This window comes from Xenopus tropicalis, chromosome 3 (genome assembly GCF_000004195.4).
Source record: "Xenopus tropicalis strain Nigerian chromosome 3, UCB_Xtro_10.0, whole genome shotgun sequence".
NCBI lineage: Eukaryota > Metazoa > Chordata > Amphibia > Anura > Pipidae > Xenopus > Xenopus tropicalis.
Genome location: NC_030679.2, coordinates 44,605,306 through 44,623,458, shown reverse-complemented (window position 1 = coordinate 44,623,458; position 18,153 = coordinate 44,605,306). Strand labels below are relative to the sequence as shown.

The following is an 18,153-nucleotide window of genomic DNA, read 5'->3' as shown; positions in this document are numbered from 1 at the left end:
GTTGAGGAGACTGCCTCATACAGACAAAAGCAAACAAAAGGAATTCTGGGAATGAATTCCAAACTCTTGCCCAGAAAGGGCAAAACCGGTCTGTAGTTGGGAATCTGATCAGCTATTGTCCTGGCTTCAGCTTCAAACCTAGTGGGTGAGCTGTAGCCTATAGGATAAACCCATGTAAATGGGATTTTTTTTAAGAGTTTGGAATTCATTCCCAGAATTCCTTTTGTTTGCTTTTGTCTGTATGAGGCAGTCTCCTCAACCTTATTTATTTGTTTGTAGAACCACATGGTGACTCTACCTAAGCTGATCAGAAAACCCTACACTACACTGATGAGCCCCTAATAAGGGCGAAACCGGTCTGTAGTTGGGAATCTGATCAGCTACTGTCCTGGCTTCAGCTTCAAACCCAGTGGGTGAGCTGTAGCCTATAGGATAAACCCATGTAAATGGGATTTTTTTAAGAGTTTGGAATTCATTCCCAGAATTCCTTTTGTTTCCTAGAAGTCTAGAAATTCTTGTGAGAAAATATTTGTTGTGTGACACTCTTTGAACTATTGCTTAATAATAACTATTTTCATATGTTTGAAACTTTCTGAGTGACTTTTTCAGCTCAACTGCCTGATAGGGAACTACTAACATTTTAAACCCATAAGATTTATACAACCACCATAATTAAATTAACAATCACACCTCTGTAAATTTTAGCTTGTAGTAATGTGTGGGCACTATGCATGCATACCTGAAAGTGTATGATATTAATGTAATCTAATACATTTTCATTATTCTACATTGTGCTTAAGATAGCTGTAGAGACTTAGATGCTTTGAAGAACATTTGTGATGGCTATTTTGGTATTTATTACCCCAACTGATATGGTAATAGGTAGCAGATAAACACCATCAGATCAGATGTTTATGGCAAAACAACATCTAAAGGAAATTACCTGTTTGACTAAAACAACAGGATTTTGCGTGATTATCTTGTTGTCAGCCACATCTCAGAACACATATCAGAACACATCTTTATTTTGGTCAGTGAGACTGTAACTGTATAACTTAGTTTTTATAGTAAAGTAGAGACACACACACAGAGTGTGTGTAGGATGGTGCATATGGGAAAGTCCTCTGCTGGATAGACTTTATATAATATAACCTGAAGGTACATTTTGAAAGAGGTGTTACCATGGCTATCTCTGGGCTTCATCTCTGGAAAAGAAACATGATTGTCTCTATTTAGGGCTCTGGCACACGGGGGAGATTAGTCGCCCGCGATTAACTCCCTGTTCGCGGGAGACTAATCTCCCCGAGTTGCCTACCCCTGCCATCCCACCGGCGAACATGTAAGTCGCCGGCGGGATGGCAGACGCGGCGGGGCAATTTGCGCGAAATCGCGCCGCCGCATGTGCCATCCCGCCGGCGACTTACATGTTCGCCGGTGGGATGGCAGGGGTAGGCAACTCGGGGAGATTAGTCGCCCGTGAACAGGGAGTTAATCGCGGGCGACTAATCTCCCCCGTGTGCCAGAGCCCTTAACTGGCTGTGGCAAATAGTGGAATCCATATGTGCAATATTATACATATATATACAACATACCTGACACCTGGATTAAAAAAATCCATGGAACCATTTTAGTGCTTGTATTACACTTGAGGATTTAACCCCTACCAGTGAACTGAGGCAGCCGTTCGGGTGAGTGGTTAAACATTTCCATGATCACTCAGTAAATCCAGTTGCTTGAGACTTACCAATATTGCTGGTATATTATGGCCTGAATGGATGAAGACCTTTATAGAAACATACACTGACAACTGCACCCTAATTTGCCGTTATATTTGCCCATATCCATAACTGTAACCTCTTTATTGACCCTGGCACACAGTTTGAAAACTTCTGTCCTAGAAAATACACATCCGAATTTTATAGTATCATAATAACACAAAGACACGTGATTAATGAAAGGTTCCATAATTATTTAATTGAATTAATGGAATTAAAGGATGCATATCTTATGTTTATGGAAATCTTAATATTATATTCATATTTGCACTCCAATTATTCCACATTATAGTTAATAAAATAAATATTTACAACACTGATTAACTGAAAAAATTAAACACTAAAATAGAGCAAATAACTGCCAAAATTATTTCTTATCAAAATAACAACATACATAATGGTGTTTAAACAAATCATTGTGATCTTTCCAAAGTTATGTGATAACATATAAAAAAAAAAACCTAAAAGGCCCTTTTTGTTTCTATATATAAGAAGTCCTATTCTTCTACGACTTTACAGAGTCTTATACTCAGATTTGTAGTTAGAACTCCATTACCTTCAACATGAAAATTGCTGTTGTCTTCCTGATCGCAGCTGTAAGCAGCTGTTTCGGTAAGTATTAATATAACTGGAAAAAAGTAGAAAAGACTGAATTATTAAATACATTTTTAGTTTAGGTAGTATTTATTAATTGCTGTCTAAATTGTTATAGATGCTGCCAGTGTGCCACAAGGGAACTGTTTTCAGCAGCTTTTGCAGGTAATATGAATATAATATATTTGAATCCCAATACACTTGATTAAAAACCAGAGTGGATACACTGCAGATGTCACAAATGCACTGATAAAATGTCTATAATATTATTTTATTTACATTTCTATATTATAAGTTTCTATATTAAAGTTTAGAAGCTCAAGGTCAATAAAGGTACATTGTATACTATAGTTAATAGGAACTAAGATACATCAAACATGTCTTTTGTAGCTGAAATACCTAATAATACAGCGCTTTGGGGTTCATTTTGTATATTAGATAACTGATAAGTTATTTACAATACAATTATTAAGTGATAATAAATGGGAGATATACATGTGCCAGTCAAAGTATACAAATGTTATAGTTAATTATATGTTAATATATAATATACACTAATAAAAACAATATTACTGATCAATAATGTTATTAATATTTAAAAACATGTCATCCAGTGTGGATAACCTTAGAGCATAGTGCTAGAGTTTAACCGAAACGGCTCTGCTTCAAGGTAAAGCAAACCCATCAATTACTGTGGGGTTGTATTGACAGAAAACTGCAGTCAGGGCTAAAATATGACACTTGTTGATGTTTCATGTGTCTTTCATTTTTGAAAGTAAACTATACTCCTGGACATTGCAGGTTTCTATAAAATATATATTAACAAACAACACATACATGAACATGCTTATATAAATAAATATATTAACAAAAATATAAATATTTAATAAAAATGTGATGTTCTAGTAACGTGCATTTGTATTTTCCCATATAGAAAAACTGCCATATTAAGTAGCAAAGTCTGCCCTCTGGTTCATACGAGGCATTGTGCTCATATAAACCTGTCTGTTATATATAGAACCTGCATTATTTCCTTTCAGGTGATTAGTGAGTGGCATACAGAGCATTCAAAAGATGTGTTAAAGATGTTAAAGGGCAATATTTACTGTGTATACTGCACTTTGGTAGGATTACTATTTTAGCAAGTTATGGCTACTGTGTTACAAAGTGAATTTATGAATGTTGTCATGATGGGATTCAAATAGGTTACTCTTGATTGCCCTTATAGTTCTGATCAGTAGTTTTGCTTTAGGTTTCAATCAATGTGAAAATGCTGAATACTGTATAAACTTGTATAAAAATTAACTGAAGCTTATGTTGTAATTATCTTAGAACCACATTTTTTTTTCCGTTTAGCCCTTAGCGCTAATTGAAATGTGCGCATTACTATTTACTAAAACAACTTGATATATTCCAGGATGATGCACCACTTCTGCTTGAAAAACTGAGTGAATTGCTCTGTAACTACAAATTGGCCCAGGTAAAGTTATTATATGCTATTATTTGATCTTTGTTTTCTCTGTTTTATATATAATATTTAGTTATTATATGCTATTATCAAGCAATTATTTATTAAGAGACCCAAAAATAGGACTAACCATTTCTGACTTTTTCATCTGTCTTGGATTTCAAAACGGCATTTAATTTAATTTTCTAAAAAAACTATGTTTTTTTAGAAAATGCATTTTGAAAGAACACAGTGTATATCTGCAGGATAGTAGAACGTGTTAAATTTAATATCATTCTTACTTTGCTTTATATACAGAAACAGCAAAATAATGCCCTCTTCTTGGCATTTATAAATGAAGTGAATGTACTTCTGGTAAGTTAAATACCATGTATTTATTTATTATTCTCTTTCTCCCTCTTTAAAAAGTCAACTTCTATTTGGCTTTAAGGCCATTTTTAAATGCCCCCTTGGTTCTCTTTATGATTTTATTGATAAAAAAACCATCTCAGTTTTTTAATACTGTACATAATCATCAACATTTATCTATATTAATGCTAATTATATAATAAATAAAACTTAGGGGCAGATTTATTAAGACACAAATTCGAATCCCGAATGGGATAAATTCGGATTGGATACGATAATTTCTGATGATCGCAAATATCACGAATATGCTTACGAAAAAAATCGTATTAGTCACGATAATATCGTATTGGCGATCCGAAAGTCACAAAATTTTCGTATCCGAATGATCGTAAAATGCAGGAAAACCTTTCCGACTTTGATCCTTCTGTGCACGATTTTGGAAGCCTCCCATAGGACTCAATGGCACTCTGCAGCTCCAACCTGGCCCAAGGAAAGTCTCCCATAGGGCTCAATGGCACTCTGCAGCTCCAACCTGGCCCAAGGAAAGTCTCCCATAGGGCTCAATGGCACTCTGCAGCTCCAACCCAGCCCAAGGAAAGTCTCCCATAGGGCTCAATGGCACTCTGCAGCTCCAACCCGGCCCAAGGAAAGTCTCCCATAGGGCTCAATGGCACTCTGCAGCTCCAACCTGGCCCAAGGATAGTCTCCCATAGGGCTCAATGGCACTCTGCAGCTCCAACCTGGCCCAAGGAAAGTCTCCCATAGGGCTCAATGGCACTCTGCAGCTCCAACCTGGCCCAAGGAAAGTCTCCCATAGGGCTCAATGGCACTCTGCAGCTCCAACCTGGCCCAAGGAAAGTCTCCCATAGGGCTCAATGGCACTCTGCAGCTCCAACCCAGCCCAAGGAAAGTCTCCCATAGGGCTCAATGGCACTCTGCAGCTCCAACCCGGCCCAAGGAAAGTCTCCCATAGGGCTCAATGGCACTCTGCAGCTCCAACCTGGCCCAAGGATAGTCTCCCATAGGGCTCAATGGCACTCTGCAGCTCCAACCTGGCCCAAGGAAAGTCTCCCATAGGGCTCAATGGCACTCTGCAGCTCCAACCTGGCCCAAGGAAAGTCTCCCATAGGGCTCAATGGCACTCTGCAGCTCCAACCTGGCCCAAGGAAAGTCTCCCATAGGGCTCAATGGCACTCTGCAGCTCCAACCCGGCCCAAGGAAAGTCTCCCATAGGGCTCAATGGCACTCTGCAGCTCCAACCCGGCCCAAGGAAAGTCTCCCATAGGGCTCAATGGCACTCTGCAGCTCCAACCTGGCCCAAGGAAAGTCTCCCATAGGGCTCAATGGCACTCTGCAGCTCCAACCTGGCCCAAGGAAAGTCTCCCATAGGGCTCAATGGCACTCTGCAGCTCCAACCCGGCCCAAGGAAAGTCTCCCATAGGGCTCAATGGCACTCTGCAGCTCCAACCTGGCCCAAGGAAAGTCTCCCATAGGGCTCAATGGCACTCTGCAGCTCCAACCCGGCCCAAGGAAAGTCTCCCATAGGACTCAATGGCACTCTGCAGCTATAACATGGCCCAAGGAAAGTCACGATACTGTAGCTTGAATGATTCCGAAACTTTCCTACTTGTTGCGACAATACGATTTTGTTGCGTTTTTTTTTTCACGCACAGTACGAAAAAGTTGCATTAAAATGCGAAAAAATCAGCGAAAATACGCAAGGAACGAAAAAGTCGCAGAAAACATGAATGGTCCGATCGAACAAACGATCGGACCGTTCGTGGATTGATAAATCTCCCCCTTAGAGGCATATTTTACAGTTATGATATTGTTTACGAGGCAACTGGTATTTCAAATTTAATAATATATTTTCCTTGCTGAAAGCATCTGTTTTAGTTCAGATTTATACCATCCTGACATCCTGATGTTTTTTTGCTAAATCAACTAATTGCATCCCTAAGGGCCTGATTTACCAATTATCAAAGATCATAGTCATGCAATCTGGGGCAAAAAAAAAAAAAAAAAAATTGATGACATCTAACACCTTGAAAGCTTTCTATTATAAAAAAAACAAAACATTGTGAATAAAGTATGGGGTTTGGGGAAAGGCACTTTTTAGTGACTTTAAAGAAGTTCAGATTGTTTTCAGGTGACCAATGAAAAATGTTATTAAAAACAGATTTTAGTTTCACCGTTTTGTCTAAATAATTGTATTCCTTTCTTCTGCGTGTTTTATTCTTTAGGGAAAAGTCGGCTGTACCATTAATAACATTCTTGGCATAAATGTGGTAAGAATTTTACTATATTATTATCCCTTACATTTTTCTATGCAGACTTTAGTTAAGTTCATTTCTGTCATTTAAATCATAACCTGGTCGCTAGGATACAGTTTAAATTCCAAACTGGAAAACTGCAAAACAGAAAAAGTTTAATAATAAAAAAAAATACAAAGAAAGATTGTATAAAAAACACACAGATGAAGAAAAATAAAGGCTACTGCAAATAATCCCAGAATACCAATGCTTTCACTAGAAAAGCCTGATATTTCCCCCTCACAGACTTGCACTAAAATACTGGTACAAGCACTTAACAGGTGATAGTTTGTTAGCTAAAACCAGAAGTCAATGGCTGATATCTAGTAATGAGTGAATCTGTCCCGTTCCGCTTCGCCATAAAATTAGCGAAATGGCAAAAAAATCGCGTAGCGTTTTTTTTTTTGTGTCGCCCATGCTTTTTTTTAATGCAACCGCGCCAGATTTTTTTTCTTGAAGATTCCTAAAGGAAGTTTTCAGGATATTTGAAAAATATAGCCTTATACCTCGGTCTATGCAGTTGACATTCAGTTAAAATTCACTGTGCAACAAAAATTGTTGCGTGAGTAAAAAAATTATGCACATCAAAAAAGAAAATCTTTTGGTGCACAACATTTTCTCCGTTTTAATTCGCAAATTTTTCAGTGAAGTGAAACACGACAGATTTGCACCACTGAACATTCAAGATTTTATTATTATTTTTTTTAAATAAATAATGGATAATTTCTTTTACAGACACCAACACTTAATAACGCCGAAACAATAGCTGACCAGCTTGCAGCTTCAATGTTTCAGTATCTGGTAAGAGGGATATTTATGCTCTGGATATAAACATTATTACAACATTATAATTCTGTAATCTAATTACATTATTTTTATTAAATACATGCATCTCTCCTATCTAGGAAACACTTATTGCAAAAGCAACCAAATATTTGGTAAGTTTCTTATTTTATAATGCAGATTAAAACAAGAATGTTCATTAGATTCAAAACCAGAAATTAACAGCATCAATGTGCTAAATACCATTAAAATACTTCAGAATTTTGGTTTCAACTGAATTTTCAACACAATGTTCAGAACATCCATTATGTTAAATACTAAAATAACAGTGTACTTCCTAATGTAAAGTGTGTGTGGACCATGTGTTGTTTATACAGTGATAGTGTGTCTCCTGCACATCACAGCTGGAAGATTTTCTGTGATAATGTACAAAACAACTTGTGATATTAAGATACAGCTTGGATGGATATACTTTGGCACACACACTATTTACTTGATGCTTATTTTATTTTAAGAAGCAAAAGATAGTACAGCTTTGTATACTACTGTTATACGCAAATAATGTTCTGGGTTAAGTGGAACTGTTTAAAAGATTTGTGCATTCTATTTATTTTTAGGAAGATATTCCCATTATTGGCAACATACTGGTGAGAGAAATATTTCATCCATATGTAGATGAACACTGTTATTAGGATTAAATAATGTTCATAAGCACTAGATACACATTTTTTGTGTGTTCTGTTATACAGAATGACAAGATCCTTACACAAGACATCAGAAATGTTGGATGCGGAGTGTTGGTAAGTGAAAAAAAGTCCAAATGCAATGCTACCCTGTGCAAAAGCTCATACAGACTAGTATAAAATATATTCCCATATGAATAATATTGTCCAATATGTTATACTAATAACATATTGATAGTTATAAATAATTATGCAGTTGTTATTCTTCAGTATATAATGAACAAAGTTACAAATGACCTGTGTAAAAGGATATCCATTAAATAGTGCTAAGTAAGGTCACTTGTGTTACACAAGTCATTAAACTTCAGTATTACTTGAGTATTAGAAAAAATGTTATTTTGTAACATATGAATGGAATTCATCTTACAGTTCCACAATCTATATAACATGTGCCTTTATATAGTCATTAAACTCCTTAGCGACATTTTTATTTCCAGTTAATTAAATAGTGCCAACACATGCACAGCTTTACAAAGATTTTGCATTATTCACATCAGTCCCTCCCCTGGAGGAGCTAACAGTCTAAGGTCCATATCAAATTCACATACACTGTTTATTAAGAAGCCAATTAACCTTTTTGGAGTGTGGGAGGAAAATGGAGTACCCTGAGGAAACCCACACAAGCCCAGGGAGAACATACCAAATCCTTGCACTGCAAGGCAGAGGTGCTACCCATTGAGCCACCATGCTGCTTATATTTATGACATGGGATACATTTTCACTACAAAGTGAGATAGAGAAGAAGGCTCCAGAATGCTGCATAGCAAACAAGGGGTGTGATTTGGCACCCCAGCCATCAATAAATAAACCCTTATCTGTATTGGAACTCTGCTCTGCTCACTTCACAAAAGTACATACATTTATTTAAATATTTGCAGCAGATATACATTGCTGTAATTGATTAATACATGTTTCATGATTCCTAGGCTGACATAATAACTGAGGTGGACAAAATACTGGTGAGTCAATTTTTTTTAATTTGCTATTGTCGACTTTTGCAGCAAGTAATTAGTTTTAATGTTTGAAAAAATAAATCATTTTGGATTTTATACTATAGATTACAAGATTTGAAAAACATCCAGTAATGTTACAAATATAAATGATAAGGTCTAGTTTAGCTGGGCTGTTGTCTTGTAGCAAATAAAGTACAGCTTGCCATTTTTTAATGATCTGCTGTTTTCTGTTGAGAATCTTTTTCTCCATACCCATCCCCTAAATTATATGTCATTCAGACGCACAGGTTAGGGACTGCAAGTTAAAACTGGGCTCTGTACTTACTACCTGCTCTAAGGCATTTGTAAAGAACAGGGCTACCCTAAGCCTGTGGTCACTACACGCTGCACCTTTTAGCAAGAAATACTATAAGCATTAGCATTAAGAAGCATGCTTTTGCACCCTTTATCACTCTTGCACTTATGTTCTGGGTCTTTGAAAATGATCCCCAAGGGATCTTTTGGATTTATGTTACCATCAAGTACCAAGTATTGGCTTACTGTTACAGAGATGAAGCAAATCAGTCACAAACTAAGAATTGTTTGCTGGGAAAAAAAATACTCATATTGCCTAATTCTGGATAGTTCACAGATAATAGTTTCTATACTTGCATAATTTAAGTAGCCTTTTAAAAGACAGAAAATTAACACTCATTGAATTAGAGTATTATTATTATGTATATTTCCAAAAAATGTACTTATGGTATATATTCATTTTTATAAATAAATAACAGCATAATAATTTGTTTTATTACAGAAAATCGCTTCAAATGTTGCACAATCTCTTGGTAAAAACTAAGAAACTCCTCTGGCTGGTAAATGCACCACACTGGGTTTTGGTAGGTTACCCAAGTTCAGCAGTATTTTTTACATAATTTAAAAAGGCAGCATGAGAGGTCATGTCAATCACGTATTATAGCATAGCCCTATAACTCCCAGCTAGCTGAACCTCACATGAAGGTGTTCTCTCTGTAAAGAAAAAAAGCTATATTATAGCCAGAGTTAGCTGGTTGGAGGAAATACTGCCATAATAAGTGTATAAGTGCTAAATATTAATGCTCAAAATAAGAAGTAATGGCTTGGGTTAGGGGAGGGAAAACAGGAGAAGGAACAAAAGTATTTTACACATACTATTAGCTTCTATTACAGGTATGGGATCTGTTACCTGGAAAATCATTATCCTGAAATCTCTGAATTACAGGAAGGTCATTGCAAATAGAGTACATTGTAAACAAACAATTCCAATTTTTAAGAATGATTTCTTTTTTTCTCTGTAAAAATAAAACAGTACCTTGTTCTTGATCCCAACTATTTTATAATTAATAGTTATTGAAGAAAAAGCAATCCTTTTGGGTTTATTTAATATTTAAATACTTTTTAGGAGACTTATAGTATGGTGATCCAAATTACATAAAGATCCCTTATGTATAGAACCCCCAGGTCCTGCGGATTCTGGATAACAGCTCTCATACCTGTATTTTATTTGTAATTTACAATAGAGAAGACAAAAGGCACCCAAGCAAGTGCAGTCCCTAAGCTGAGGATGACCCTGACAGACAGCTCTGCCAGACATACGGTATTTTTGTTGCAATGCAATACCTACTGCTTAACATACCTTTGCACATCGCTAGGAGATCATTCTACCAACCACTCAAGGTTATTTAGATTCCAATACAGCATAGCATGGGCTAATGAAGTATTGATAGAACTCACTCTGTGTATTTAAGCTCCTTCTAAAGGAACATAACATTTTGTTTGTGGTTTTTGGGGCATATTTATTATAGTGTGTAAGCAAATATCACAGGTGATGTTGCCCATAACAACAACCAGATATTTGCTTTTCTTTTCTAACTTGTAGGTGACCGTAAAAATGTAAATGCTGATTGGTTGCTTTGGGCAACATCACTGGTGATATTTATCTCCAATCTTAGTAAACATGCCCCAGCATGTCTCCAGCTCTCCAATACTGTCTTTTCAACTGTTAATCCTTGAATGTAGATATGTACAGTGGCAAAATAGAGAGGTTAGCAGTGTATTTAGAGCAATAATATACATTTAATAATAATTTTGTAATGTATCATTTTAAAAAATATAAATCTGTAAGAAGACAGGGCTATGTAACCCGAAGATGTTAACATTGTTCTATTTCTTCTGTTTCAGAGAGAAGCAAAACCAAACGTTAGATGCAATAACATTTCCATATATATGTCTCTTCTTATTAATCCAGCAGGCACTTGGCTTTTAAAGTTCCCTAATAAAGAAACTATAGCAAACCTAAACCTGAGTTTTTTTTTATAATAGTTTGAAGCAACTGATGTTTCTTTATAGGCTGTCCATGAAAAAAGCAAAATCTACAAAGCTTTTAATATGAAAATGAATAAATAGAAATGTTTGGATTGTCAACAACATCTTAGAAGCAAAATATATTTGCACTTCTGTTATTCTTTCTGTTGCTTTTTTTTAACATAGCCAGTTCACATAACAGTGCTAGACCTTATCCAGACAACATGGTTTGTGTTTAAGAAGCATCCACTGGATAGGAACCCTGGTAATTTTGTCAAAGATTCATTATTCAGTGGTGCTGCCATATATAGAGTTATATGTCTTTTGGGAATTCACTTAAAGTACAGAGTAATTTGGAACTTCAAGCAGGTATTCACCTGTGTTTTATTTACTGCAGGGTTATTTTCCACAAAACAAAGGATGTTTCAGTATTACACAGCATATGCAACATACAAATGACAGCTAATTCTTCTGACATGAAAACAATATGGGATAGTACCCCCGCAACTATTAAGGCAAATTAATGCAAAAAGAGCCCAGGTGCTACCAAAATGAATTAGGAATTATGCATCCGTTCCATCCATTAAAGAATTCTATTTTCATCTTTGTGCAGCAGAAGTACTTCGATATGCTCAGACTCGCCATTCTTCACTATTACCAAAAATGTGATATAAGGATTAAGCCTGTAATAGATGTTTGGGGGAAATTACAGTTACAGAAGGGTAATAGAACACACCAAGGCTAAATTTGGAGGCTGATTTATACATTTCTAGCATTGCATTTTAAAGAAAATGTTCAATTGTTATAAGAAAAAAATCAAACAAGAATTATTTTTAAATATCAATGTGCTCTTAAGAATAATAAAGAGGCAATCAATATATGTAATGCTGTAAAAAAATAAGCCTTCACCCCTTCTGGCTGAATACAGAGACCCCATTATTGAGATGGGTTTAGGATTCCGGGAGGGGAGAGGACACATGGGGACCACCACAAGAATTTGAGGTCAGCCAACAAAAATCCTGGTTTGGTTTTGGAAAAACTGCGGAAAGAAGTGAGCCTGGGCCGGATGGCGGGCCCTTTCAAGGACCCACCATTGCACAACTTTAGAAAATCCCCCCTGGGCCTCGTGCCAAAAAAGGAAACCGGCAAATTCCGGCTAATCCACACCATCTATCCCACCCCAAAGGTAGCTCTGTTAACGACGAGATAGATAGGGAACTGGTATGGGTCTCTTATACCTCGTTTGACAAGGCAGTACATCTAGTGGGCAGGGCAGGACAGGGGGGCGATGATACTGGTACATATGAAACCAGAAGTCACCTCGGTCATACACTACTTGGACGACTTCCTCTTTGTCGGCCCACAACACTTCAACAATCTGTGCAGTGCTGCTTGAAACGCTACACGATGTCGCGGACCAATACGGGGTACCATTAGCACAGGAGAAGACAGAGGGCCCATCACATGCCTAAAATTTTTGGGCATTGAGATGGATACGGTCAGGCAGGAATGCCGGCTCCCCATGGACAAAGTGCTAATGTTGAGGGAGGAAATAGAGTACGCAAGGCAGGCAAAAAAGGTGACCTTAAGGCAACTTCAGTCCCTCCTAGGAAAGCTCAACTTTGCATGCCATATAATCCCAATGGGGAGGGTGTTTTCTCTAGGAGCCTGGCCCTGGCAACGGCAGGCACCAGGCAATCCCATTATTTTATAAGGCTCAACCAGGAGCACATGGCAGATCTAGCGGTCTGGAGCAAGTTCCTCCAGGACTTTGACTTGAGAATACGGTAGAGAATCTCGAGATTAGCTTATTTACAGATGCAGCAGGGGCAACAGGCTTTGGGGCATTTTTTGCAGGGAAATGGTGCGTGGCAGGATGGCCCCAGGAGTGGGCCATGTGCAAGCTAACAAGCAATCTGGCATTTTTGGAATTGTTCCCAATAATAGTGGCAGTGGTGCTTTTGGGGCAGGAATTGGTCAACAAATCAGTTTTGTTTCACTCAGATAATATGGCAGCGGTTTTAATGGTCAACAACCTGACCTCCTCATCATGCCCGGTGCTAGCCCTCCTACGGCACCTGGCACTGAGCTTCCTTCAGCTGAACCTCAAGTTTAGGGCAAAATATATCCCAGGGCAAATTACTGAGATCACTGATGCTCTATCTCGGTTTCAGTGGGACCGATTTTTGGGTCTAGTACCGGAAGCAAACCAGGAGGGAGAGCAATTCCCAGACATCGTATGGAAGCTGGTGCTTCAGGTATGATGGAATGAATCAGGTGGTCAGTAGCACCAAACACCTGGAGCTGCTATAACAGAGTATGGAAGGAATGGTTCCAACTAGAACAAGAGATGGGAGGAACGGAGACTAGCGCAGACAAATTAGGGCTATTAGCATGGCAGCTGTCCAGGGATTTCAGGGATAATGTGTCAATTAGTATTGTAGAGAAAAATCTAGCAGCCTCAGCGTTTCTATTTAAATTCCGGGGCTGGACGGATTTTACTAAGGATTTTACAATCAAGCAGGCAGTAAAAGGTTTCAAAAAGGAGAACAAGTCCACGGACCACAGGTGGCCTATACCTTTAATATTTTGGGGGGGTTTATTTGATCAGCTAGGGGAGTTGGCTAACACGCCCTTCGAACGGTTATTGTTCAAACTGGCTTTCTCATGGGCCTTCTTCGGGGCCTATCGGATATCAGAGCTAGTAAACCGGGGCTATCCTTTCAATGGACATCCATAGGTTAGAAGGGAGTGTGTCTATTATGATTAGAGAATCTAAGACAGACAAAAAAGGGACAGGATTCAGGGTAAAACTGTACAGGATTGAGGGACATCACACTTGCCCTATCAGATGTTTTGATAATTACTACAGGGTAAGGCCTGAACACCAGGGCAGTTTTCTGGTACATCAAGACTGTTCTTCGTCATCTCGCTACCAGTTCATTGCAGTACTTAAAAAGGCACTACATGGGCTATACCTTGCCGCAAAGGAGTATGGGAGCCACTCCTTCAGGATCGGGCCACTACGGAAGCAGCGCGGTGGTGCCTGGGGGCAGGCGTAATAAGGAGAATTGTCAGATGGGAGTGAAATAGGTTCCAGGCTTATGTTAGACCTACTATTGTTGTTGCAGTGGGTTAGCAGGAGAGGGCTCAGGTGGGAGGAGATAGTACCTCGGGCAGTACAGGAGGCAAAAGGGTTGGGCCACCCAATATTATACTATTACATGCAGGGGGCAATGACCTAGGCCAGTTTCCTATGAAAATCCTAATTACAACATCAGGAGAGATTGCCTTAGGCTACAATCACAGTTTGAAGGGGTAGTCCTAATATGGCCAGATATCATTCCCAGAGCCCATTGGAGGGTGGCCCGCACTCATAGGGCTGTCAACAGGGCCAGAATTAAAACAAACAGAGCAGTTTCGAATTACGTGCAGGCCAATGGTGCGGTGGTCGTAAGGCACAGGGAGTTAGAGAACAATATGGCCTTTTTTCACCCTGATGGGGTTCACCTGAATGACATAGGGTTGGACTTATAGTTATTAGCTTATAGTATGCCAGATCACGTATAGTGGATGGTTTAACCCCTAAGGTGGGTGACCATTGGTGGACGGAATACAAATGGTGCGCTATAAAGCACTGGGTGGGTACTAACATGGCTAAGTAGAAAAGGGGATCGATTAGGTCCCGGATTGGCGGTGGGTATCCTCCAAGCTAGGGATTGGGTGGCTGGAGGATAGCACGGCTCAGGCTGGTTGTGGAAGGGCAGACTGGCAAGGGGCTCGGGGTCAGTAATATTTTGCCCTTATGATTACAGGTATGGGATCCCTTATCCGGAAACCCGTTATCCAGAAAGCTCCAAACTACGGAAAGCCTGTCTCCCATAGACTCCATTTTAATCAAATCATTCAGAATTTTAAAACTGATTTCCTTTTTCTCTGTAGAAATAAAACAGTACTTTGTAATTGATCCCAACAAAGATATACTGTAAATAATCCTTATTGGATGCAAAACAATCTTTTTGGGTTTAATTAATGTTTTATTGATTTTTTAGTAGACTTAAGGTATGGAGTTCCAAATTACGTGAGTGAGGTGAGCGAGTGTAGGTTGATGTGTGGGTCATGAGGTATTCTGGATTTATAAGCTACAGACAAGAACACCTACAGGGTTAAACAAGAGGTGGCATGTAAAATGCTACACAACTATGGATTAATAGTGATAGTCATTTTCCATTGGTTGATATTATCATGTCATGTTTTGACCACAGACATTTTACATAAACGTTTTATTCCAGTCTTGGATGTGCGGCCTGCTGTTTCCTGCATTGCTTGATGAGTAACCTTTTAATGCCTTGCACTCCATATGCCACATGTTTTTGAACATGAAGGACTACTGGGATTAATATATCAGCATGGTTGGAGCAGTTTGAGTTGGTTTGTTCCTTGATTTTGCCTAAATCTTAGATTTCTACAAAGAATTGCACCAGAATTTTGTATAAATGAAAGCAGGGCAGCACAAATATATAGCTGAAGATATGCATTTTAAGTTTGTTGGGGGTATCTTCACTATAAACTGCAAGGTGTGTATTATGTGCAATACAAAAAGAAAACTGAGTGTCACCCAGATGATACATAGCCCAATAAGTTATATACCAAACAATACCATGTACATAATACCTGGAGTAATGGGAAAAGTGTTTGTTATATAAATCATTGCCAAAAATAAGAGAGTGTGTCTTATTGCTCTAAAAAACAGATTGTAAACCTTGAAAGCAAAAAAGCAGATACACAAGGGAATCCCAGAATCTACACAGGTAGATTTTCAAACATTCCACAGATAAGCATACATTCATTACACAAGAATTTAATGACTTTCATGTATATTAATAGAGCAACTGCACCACCTTGAGGAGAAATGGTACAAATTTTAAGTCAAGGCAGAAAAACTATGGGTTTTAGAGAAGGTCATTAAAGAAATAGAGTAAGTATTGCAGTATGAAGATATATGTTGAAAGGGTAATTTGGTATAAATTGTATTGAACATTGGATAAAGCCATGGGATGTAATCTACTAACTGATCAATTCTTGTTTTAAGAGAAACAATATCCTATTGATGAACAGAATATATATTAATTTTATTAACATACAGGCACAGCCTTATTGAATACACATGTTGCAAGGTGGATGCATGTATCAAGTACAGTATCTGTGTTCCGTCATGCATCCAACTTGCTGTATGTGTATTCAAGTGTCCTACTTTAAAGGGGTGAGATGGTAACCCTACATCACCCAAAAAAAAGTTCAAGGACAAAATGTGTATCTTTAGTCACCCATTCCCAAACACTTCTTGTGCCTGCAAAAGTTATTGCAATTAAACAGTGTATAAGTAAACCCTTTTATTGCAATACCTTTTACAGGCAAAAAAGTGTTTGTAATTGGGTTAAAGCATTCACTGTTGTTTAGTAGATACATGTAAATGTTAGGGCTCCCTTGTGAGGTTTGCTGCAGTCTTTGCACCTACGTTTGCACCTCTTCATGGCCCAAAGAATCTGGCATCTGCCTGTTCAATGTCTAATTCCCAAGCCAAGAATATTAATTTAAAGTTGATCCTTCTTACTGCTATAGCCTCTATTGTTAAGCCCTACTGGGAAGGCATACAACTTGATTTTGGGGATTTGCTTCCATTTAACCTCAAGAGTTGGGCACTAATGCTGGGAATCAGTCCAAGCTTCAAGTCACAGTTCCATTTCATCCTACATGTGTTCAGTTGGTTTGAGGTCAGGACTCTGTGCAAGCTGGTCAAGTTCTTCCACTCCCATCTCAGCAAACCCATTCTTTATGGGACTTATTTTTTGCATTGGACATTACTGTGAAGAACCTTCAACAAAGTGTTGAAGCAAATTAAAAAACACTGAATTCTCAAGAACATTAATGTATAATGTATTCTTAAGGTTGAACTAGTGGCTTCAGAAGAAACCTCAGAAACCTACATTCAGGCCATGTAAAAGAGACTCACATTTAATATTTCTCCTCCACCAAAATTTACCTCCAGCATTATACAACTAGACAGGTAGTTTTCTCCTGGCATCTACCCAAACTTTTCAGTCAGATTACCAGATGGTGAAATGCCATTTATTACCAAAAAGGGTATGTATTCACTCATCCAGATGGTAGTGATCTATACACCAGTGGAGCCAACAGTTGGCATTGCACATTATAATAGTTGCCTCTGATCACTCATAAGAAAACAATGCTCCATATAAATATTTCATGTTGGTTTAGAGACAGTTTGATACTCAATTTTAGATGAAGGAGGCAGAAGATTTTGATTAAAATTTGTAGAAAGCATTAAAGAGATACTGACACCAGAAATTAAACCTTTTTTTTACATCTATCATAATATTGTCTTTGCATGACCTTCATTTTTGCCATAAAAGTATTTGCCCAATGCTTTTATATTACCTGTCTGATCCCCCATGTTCCCCTATGAGGGGGCTGCCATATTTGTCCAGCAGGAGGCCGTTGGCATTAGAAGCTATAACTGACAGGCTGAGAAGGGACAGTCAGGTTGGCAAAACAGTCAGGTTTAGGAACTTCAAGCAACAATTATTTACAAAAGCAAATCTCTCAGCGAAAATCAATCAACATGACCTATACGCAACTTTTTATGTACATTCATATTTTGAGGAGTCGTTTTTTAGTGTCAGTGTCACTTTAAGTAACAGTTTATGTATGGTGTTTTGTGGTGCTCAAGTTTGCCCATGTTCTAGATTTATATCTGCTAAGAAACTGTTAAGCGTATACTGCATAATCTTTAAAAATATACAGGAAAAAATATGTAAGAAAAATAGCATGTGT

The 18,153-nt window shown here is 38.0% G+C and overlaps 1 protein-coding gene across 1 annotated transcript; it reads left to right on the top strand.

Moving 5' to 3' along the window:
* Positions 1-2,276: 2,276 nt before the first annotated feature.
* Positions 2,277-11,294, top strand: LOC116409721. Its single transcript, XM_031898830.1, has 12 exons — positions 2,277-2,387; positions 2,488-2,534; positions 3,787-3,849; positions 4,135-4,191; positions 6,429-6,473; positions 7,233-7,298; positions 7,403-7,435; positions 7,898-7,927; positions 8,030-8,080; positions 8,950-8,982; positions 9,773-9,854; positions 11,176-11,294. The coding sequence occupies exons 1-11, from the start codon at positions 2,339-2,341 to the stop codon at positions 9,812-9,814; spliced, it is 516 nt and encodes a 171-aa protein (XP_031754690.1). The 5' UTR covers positions 2,277-2,338; the 3' UTR covers positions 9,815-9,854; positions 11,176-11,294.
* Positions 11,295-18,153: the final 6,859 nt, after the last annotated feature.